The sequence below is a fragment of the Diospyros lotus genome, chromosome 2 (genome assembly GCF_014633365.1).
Source record: "Diospyros lotus cultivar Yz01 chromosome 2, ASM1463336v1, whole genome shotgun sequence".
NCBI classification, from domain to species: Eukaryota; Viridiplantae; Streptophyta; class Magnoliopsida; order Ericales; family Ebenaceae; genus Diospyros; species Diospyros lotus.
Window position 1 is genome coordinate 10,519,663 of NC_068339.1, and position 8,925 is coordinate 10,528,587.

Genomic DNA, 8,925 nt, shown 5'->3' on the forward strand with positions numbered 1-8,925 from the left:
AAAAATGAAACCAGTTGTGTTAATAAGATAATAATGGACTAACAGAAAGAGCGTAATAATTAAGGGATATTGGGAGATAGATCGATATATATATAGAGAGAGAGAGACTACAACATTTGACCAAGCAATTAGTGAGGGATTGTTACGGGCACAGTTGACAGTTGACTTGATTAATATAATGAACCAAGAACAAGTATATATGAAGCCCCCCGCATGTTCATGATCATGATCATGATCATCAACATGGCGCTTTTATTTTTTAATGAAAGCATTGATCAACAAAAGAGTTGAACGTACGTAGAAAATCAGCAACCACCTCTTAATTACGAGCCATGAGAGACATATATAGAGACCGCAGTAACGTTGGACGAAATTTCCACCTCATGCCCACCAAATTTCACATAATATAAACAAATACGTACCTATGAATTAAGAACCCATCAAGAAAAGAAAATCTGTGGTGCATTATTTTATATCATAAATTTTTATAACTACACTGACAATAATCTTAATCTCACTACGTACGTACATCAAATTTACTTCTCCAGTTTTTCTATTTCTAAAGCAGAATTATTGAAGCGAATTAATTAAATACGTATTTATATATTTGACAAGAAAACAATTAGGTAGTAATGTAATTCCTGCAATAATTTTTTTCTAGATAAATTAAGGCAAGAGTATATATAATGGTGCTGTTGATAGACCCAATTGGCGGATTGCGTCCGCACATAAATGGCGGTCTATTAATTTTCCATGTAAGAATAAGTGATGTTTCCAAAGGAAATGGTCATACATACAAATTAATCTCTCTCTCTCTCTCTCTCTCTCTCTCTCTCTCACACACACACACACACACAGAGTTAAATGAACTTTATCAATCGTTTCTCTCTCTCTCTCTCTCTCTCTCTCTCTCGCTCGCGCGCGGGCCTGAAAGTCAAGCTCACGTGCTCCGAACTTGACAAACTCATGCACGTCGCCTATAAATACTCGACGTAATTGAGCCTTCTGCCATATCGATCAATCAAGCAAAACCCATCAATTCTCTCCACATATACCTACAAACACTCACTCCATGGCTGTTTTCTCCAAGATTGGCATTATTGGAGGCGGCATTAGCGGCCTAGCCGCCGCCAAGCAGCTCGCCGCCCACCACCCGGTGGTCTTCGAGGCCACAGCCTCTCTCGGCGGCGTCTGGAAGCACTGCTCCTTCCGCTCGACCAAGCTTCAGACCCCGAGATGCGACTACGAGTTTTCCGACTATCCGTGGCCCGACCGGGATGACAAGAGTTTCCCGTCTCACGAAGAGATTGTGGAATACTTGTTTTCCTATGCTCGCCACTTTGATTTGTTGAAGTTGGTGAGGTTCAACTCCAAGGTGGTGGAAATCCGGTTTGTGGGTGACCGGGAAACAGCCAATCTTGGCGGTAAACCGGCAGAAGCCTGCGGCTTGTTGACGGGGCATCCGGTTTGGGAGGTTGCCGTCCAGATCAACCAGTCGGATACTGTTGAGGTGGTTTCTCCATCGTTTCCCCGGAGACCCAAAAAAAAAGAAAAAGAAAAAAAGGGTCCTACGTCTTTTTCGCATCCTTTTCTCTGGAAACTAATTAATATATATATACACACACATACACACAAATAACTATGAAATATTATTAAAATAAAATTATTATATAATGTGGGTTATTGCATATCTGTTAGTGCGTTTTTGCAGTGTGCACTAAAAAAAATAATAGGTGTGAATTTTCATTCAACATGAAAAAGGAAAAAATATTTTGACACGACTTTCTTTCTTAATTAATTATTTGCTAACCATTAATTATATTTCTCTCTCCTAATATTACATAAATTTTATCAAAAAGATGTTTGTTTGATTAGATAAGTTTTACCATGCATGTTTATCAACAATCTAACACAACCCTTCTCTAATATTATTATGACTTAAAACTGGCAATGAGTTGAATCGATCGATATATATATATATAGACCGACTTATTTATGGGATAATAATGAAAAGATGTCGTTCCATAATCTGTAAACCATTACTCACATATATATATATATATAATTATTGTATTTTGTGTGTTATAATTGCAGTGGTTCTCCTTTGAGTTTCTTGTGATTTGCATTGGAAAGTACGGAGACGTTCCAAGAAGACCAGATTTTCCGCACAACAAAGGCCCAGAAATTTTCCAGGGAAAGGTATTGCATACTCTTGATTACAGCAAGCTCGACCACAATGCTTCCACACAGCTTCTTCAAGGCAAGAAGGTTGTCGTCGTCGGCTACAAGAAATCCGCCATTGATTTAGCTGTTGAATGCGCCGAAGCTAACCAAGGTAATATATCTAATATATAGACTACAAAAAGTTTTAATTTTCCAGTCATATTTATCCCTGATAATATCGTACTTAACGTTGGCACACCAAGTTTTTTGGTCAACTTTGAAAATTCATTCATCAGACGAATATTTTTACATTAAGTATTTGACCTCATCTACCGAACTAAGCGAGGGAACTGATTTGGGTTTGACTAAATTGATAATTACTATTCAGAACTCATGACTTTGATCTTCTTCTTCATCTTCATCTCCCCTAGATGGTTGGGTTGGTAAGAAGAAGTCCACAGTGATCACGGGTTTTTGGTTTGTGATTAAGACTATATATTATATTATATAATATATATATATATATATAATGGTGCGGTCTCGGCAGAAAGTCCTCATCACTTTGTCAGTATTTCCCTTTTGACAAGTTGGAAGGGAACGAATCTCACCTTCTTTTCGTTCTTTCTAAACATTCCCTATATATATATATATGTATATATATAAATGTATGCTACATATCAATGTCGTCGTCAAGTAATATTACTGCTTCTTCTTCGGTTGATGTGATTGATAAGAAGAAAAGGAATAAAATAAAATAGAGCGCACCGGCTGTTGGGGGGGGGGGGATGGTCTTAAATTGTTGTACCATGATTGAATAACATTTTCTAAGGTACGAGTGTAAAACTTGCACGTTTGGTCTCCTTTAATTAATGAAACGAGAGTGAGTCACATCATCATCCTTTCTATGAACTGCCACTCCATATATGCTTCTTTAACGCCTTTTGTATATATATATATATATATTTTTGACTTCCACTGTTATTGCTTTTAATAATTTTTTTTATCCAAATAAACTCAATGATCTATCGTTGCGCCTAAGTAATAAGATACTTGTCAATATGCACGATATTTCAGTGACAAGATCATATGTGTCTCAACAATAAAACCAATGATTTAAGAACCCTACTAAGTTGGCAGCCAATACAGTTAGTTCAAGGTCAAAAACTAGCTGGCAACAATTAAATTAGCTGACATGTTTTTGTTTATATTCTTTTTGCTTTTCCATTTTATAAATATTTAAAAAATATAATAATTTGATATACTTAAAAAAAAAAAAGTTGTGGTACTCGCTTTTCAAATAACTAATTATGTACACGGGTTTAAATTTTTTTTTTTGTAATTTAAATATTTAATCTTGAGTTTATTCTATTTCATCATATATTTATGTTGATATCGTTGCTTAAAATTTTTAATTATAAGACAATAATATCTATTACATTATTAAACATTAAGCGATAAATTTTGTTTCTTAAGTTTTATACTATAATTTAATTAATATTTATTTATATATATATATATACGTTTTTAATTATTCCATTCATGGAAGGAAGGAGTGTGAAAAAGGGGCCAGGTGGAGGGGGCAGTGGCCATGTGTAAAACGGAGGTGTAAGGTGTTGACGAAAATCAAAAATCAGAATCACATGAACCTAACGAGAAGCACTGTTCCCCATTCTTCAATGCCTCCTTTTCCTTTGGGTTGCCCTGCAACGACAAAACTAGTACACTTTCAATATAATAAACTCTCTGTCTCTCTCTCTCTCTCTCTCGATAAAAGACAACATGTTTCAGTTATATTGTGAATTTTCAAGACAAACAAAGCATATATATATATATATATATGCTAATATTACTAGCTAGCTAGTTGTGTTTGATTTTGGAGAAAGTGAAATAATAATTCGAAATTGTTTTCTAATAATATTTTTGAATGAAAATGAAAAGCGAAAAGGGGTTCTGGGGTTGGGATGAATTTAGTAGCTAGGTTGGAATTTTTGAGAGAATTGTGTAATATTAATATTGGGAGGAAGTGTAGACTACTGGGTGGGTGTTTAATTATTATATATATGTGATTTCAGGAGCGGAAGGGCAGTCATGCACCATGGTGATAAGGACCCTGCACTGGACTGTTCCTCATTACAGCGTTTGGGGTCTGCCTTTTTACATGTTCTACTCAACCAGGGCAGCTCAGTTCCTCCATCAAAGGCCCAACCTGGGTTTTCTCAGAAGCCTCCTCTGCCATCTGTTATCTCCAGCAGTATGTATATATCCATTAGTACAAAACCTGAATCTGAATTACCATATGCATGAGTTGTAGTCCTGTACTGTAGTCTAGTGGTAGCCAGGGAGGTTAATTTAAAGTTAATTTGGTTGGCAGAGGCGAGGCGTGTCGAAGATCATAGAGTCGTACTTGACCTGGAAGCTTCCACTGAACAAGTATGGACTGAAGCCGGAGCACCCCTTTGAAGAAGACTACGCATCCTGCCAGATGGCTATTCTGCCAGAAAATTTCTTCAGGGAGGCGGACAAGGGAAAGATCAGGTTCAAGAGAGCCTCCAAGTGGTGGTTCTGGGAGGGAGGAGTTGAATTCGATGACAACACCAGGCTCGAGGCCGATGTTGTGGTTCTTGCCACTGGGTTTGACGGCAAGAAGAAGCTCAAGGACATTGTTCCAGAGCCCTTTCGCAGTTTGGTTGAGTTCCCGTCCGGCATGATGCCCTTATACAGGTATATATATATATATATATATATGATGTTGTCCAAAATGCCTCCGTTTTAATTAGTTTTACAAGTTTCAACATCCAACAAGGCAACAGTACTCGTGTATATGCTGAGAGAGAGATATGTAGATATTTATATTATGTATGTATGTATGTATGTAGTGCTTAATTATATATTAATTAATTATTTCAGGGGCACCATCAATCCATTCATTCCCAACATGGCGTTCGTGGGGTACATAGAGAGCGTGTCGAACCTGCACACGGCGGAGCTACGGTGCCAGTGGCTGGGCCGGCTGGTGGACGATCAGTTCAAGCTGCCGAGCGTGGAGAAGATGATAGAGCAAACGGCGGAAGAGATGATGATAATGAAGAAGACAACGAGGTTCTACAAGAGGAGCTGCATTTCCACGTTCAGCATAAACCACAGCGACGAAATCTGCCAAGAGATGGGATGGAATTCATGGAGGAAGAAGAGCTGGCTTGCTGAAGCCTTCAGCCCCTACAGCAGCCAAGATTACGAAGAGCAAGATATATACAATAATTAATTGAAGACTGCAACTGGAGTAGAGAGAACCCCTATCACCGATCTTCAATTCCTTCTGTCGGTCGGATATATATATATATATATATATGTAATAAGACAATGAGTTTTAGTTTTATTTATAGAAATAAATATATATATATATGGAGTACAATATGAAATTAATTATATGTGCGTGTGTTTCAATAAAAGCATTTGCATATAGTGCTTTGTAAATTAGTTTAGAAATTTCAAATTAAAAAATAAAAATAATCATATATATATATTTTTGTTATATCCTTTATATTCCTGGATTGTAGTTCAATTGGTTAGATCAACATTCTAAGGGTAGTGGTGGGGGGGGGACTCTTCTTTTCCTTTTTTTCTTTCTCACTTAATTGGCTTCAATATGGAGATAGACAATTGATATAAGATGATCATACTAGCTCTTTTATTTTTTATTTTTTTATCTTTATCATGCTTCTTTTCTTCTTTTTCTTCCAAGAAAATTAGATCGTTTAGAACTCAACTTCTTTAATAAAGAACTTCGTTCAGCCTCTGCAGAATACATATTACTGGGTCCTAGTGATGGCATAATATGAGTGATGATGAGTTAGCTAGTGCTCTTATTTTAAAATCATCCTTTCTACCGAAATTTATCTAATTATATATACATGCACACACATATGGGTAGGTGTGTGCTAAGGGTATTACATGTGTTATGTATTTGTACACGAAATTAAGGATAAGATTGAAGCTGTTAAGAGAGATCGAGTTCAATTTAAAGTATATGAGATACAAAATATCATTCATTCATAGATTCAAATATATAAAAAAAGAATAATTTATCATATCCATGCACGTTCTTAATTTAGAGTTATATGCTGTTTAATTATTTAAAAGAAATGAATTGAAATCATGCATATTATTATTACATTCCCCCTCCCGGCCCCCAACTACTACTATACATATTGTTTCTTAATTTTCTCTCTTATTTTTATTAAATAATATTTTTTTTATTTTCTTTGATAAGTATAGTACGTATTAATTTTGTTTAGTCCATTTATATATCAATTTTCAGCTAATATATATAACTAGTAAAAATGATTAGAGATCCAAAGCTCATGCATGTAACAAATTTGTCATATTAGCAAATGAAATCTATTTAAAAACACCAAATTAGAAGTTTATATATAGCATAAAGAAATATGGAAAGCAATGAAGAAGGGAACATTTAACATGTTATAAATTAACTTCAGACAAAAAAATACAACCAATAATATTCAAGCAAAAGTACGTAAAATCAAGTAAATCACGATGATGTTTTTCGTAAACACAAATTCAATCCAAATAACAGTATTACTATATATGTCAAGGCAATTAAAAGGGTTAATTTGTTTTAAGCAAAACCTCTCAAATTCACTGTCAAAATGCGTACGTACGTGTAGGATTATGTTAAGAGTAATTGCAGATGATAAGAGACTGAGACTACATATACATACGAACCCTTCATTAATTTTATTTTTTATTGAGCATTAAAAATCAGACTTAGGGTAATTAAGCAGAAGATATTGATTATTAGACTAATCATATCATATAATAATGATGATTTTTAATAGCAAAAGAGTGTCCGTCGGCAAAGGAGATGGACAATGGCGATAGAGATCCAGTAAGTCAACCGACACCGTCAAGTTGATCCCTTCTATCTATCTATCCGTCATCCGGTCAAGTCGGAGCTGATGCCTGCGAGGAGAGAGAGAGAGAGAGAGAGTATATGTTTGTTTTTTGAGGGGGTAGTTCTGTAATTTCAGGTAAAAATTGGAGGGAAAATTGAAGATGGAGATAAGGGGTATCGAACCCCGTACCTCTCGTCGTATGCAAAGCGAGCGCTCTACCGTTTGGGCTACATCCCCACTAATGCCCCTTCTTGACATAATTAATTACTGATTAAAATTCTCCAGGTTTCTTTCATTTTTTGTGCCTATTTTCATTTTTCTGAATTTTAATAATAAAGATTGATAATACTATTTGATAAAACTTTGTGTATTCTATTGTATGATGATTATATATATGTGTGTATGTTTTATTGTTAAAAGGTGTGAAAATATTTAAATTCAGAACCTTATAAATGCCATGAGTTATAATTATATTTATTTATTAGGAATTTTAGAAGATGAATAAACCCAATTATTTCGATTCTAAAATAGTAGAGTTGCCACTAAAACGTTGGTATATCAATGGCTACATCATTGATAATTTTTGCTAATACTTTGAATAAAAATAGGAAAAGTAGATAAGGAAGAAAATTTTGAAGCCATATCAAGGCACGGTTTGGCCCGTTGTAATCAAAGTAGAAATAGCTTTTTGGCCCTTACAGGTGTAGCACGGATGGTTCACAAGGTAAAAAATTACACCCAAAGATGCAGGTTCGAGTCATAGTAGCCGTAGTGTGGGAGTTTCATCCTCTTGTGAAGGTGGCTCCTTATGGGCACTATGCACTGTGCCTCTTACCTTGGGAGTCGCCGTGTACCGTAATTAACCATTTTCACGTGCATGGAGCAATGTGTGAGGGGCCTTTAAGGTGAGGGATTTCACCTTTTACACTCAGGGGGCGTTTGTTAAAATGAGCAAGATAAGGTGGTATCAAAATAAAATTGGAATGCTTTCCGAGTCAAGATATGAAATGATCAAGATAAGGCCGGAAAGCATTCCAAGATTTCTATCAGACTGTTTGTTAAATTTTTTAGAATCCACTGATAATTGTATTTTTTATTTCCATGTGTTTGTTAATACATATGATAAGCACCAAGATAAGGGTTTTTTTTTACCAAAATATCCATATTATCAAATTTATGATTAAAATAGTATTTTATGATTAATATGAATTGTCAAAAAAATTAAGATTAAAATTAAAAATAATATTTTATTTTTCAAATTTATGTCCAAAAATAAATTTAAAAGGAGTTGAAAAGAGTTAAATAAAATATATATAGAGAGAGAAATTTAAATTTTAAAAATCAATGAAATGAATAATGTCATTTAAATTTTAAAAATTGTTAAAACATATAATAATTTAAAAATATATTAAAAAATATTAATTATAAGAGTTAAATAAATAAGATTTTTTAATAAATTTAAATCTTTAAAATGCACTAAATGACATTAATTATTTTACAAGAGATAGATAAGTAATTCAGCCTTATCTTGAAAGAGCAATATAAATTTATTCGAAGAGAGAGGTCGGATAAATTTATCTTGAAAGGGGTAGATAAGATGTGACGTGAGGACCTTTTTTGAAAATGATCAAATAAGATTAACAAACACGTTGAAAATACCAAACATCTAGAATGTTTCTTATATCTAACTTTTTTTTTTTTTTTATCTTGATTAACAAATACTCTCAAGGAATAACTGATAAAAGGGAAAAGAACTGGAATTAGAGAAGGCTAGGGGGGCCATGGGTGCAAATGAGGAAAACTAGGAAGAAGAAAAAGGTGGCGTGCCCCGAGAAAGGTGGCAGGGCGA

General features: G+C 34.5%; 1 protein-coding gene across 1 annotated transcript; it reads left to right on the top strand.

Annotated features, from left to right (window-relative positions):
* The first annotated feature begins 1,030 nt into the window (after nt 1-1,030).
* LOC127795659 (probable flavin-containing monooxygenase 1) lies at nt 1,031-5,576 on the top strand. The gene is made up of 5 exons (XM_052327466.1): nt 1,031-1,510; nt 2,095-2,335; nt 4,236-4,414; nt 4,535-4,884; nt 5,071-5,576. The coding sequence occupies exons 1-5, from the start codon at nt 1,073-1,075 to the stop codon at nt 5,423-5,425; spliced, it is 1,563 nt and encodes a 520-aa protein (XP_052183426.1). The 5' UTR covers nt 1,031-1,072; the 3' UTR covers nt 5,426-5,576.
* Nucleotides 5,577-8,925: the final 3,349 nt, after the last annotated feature.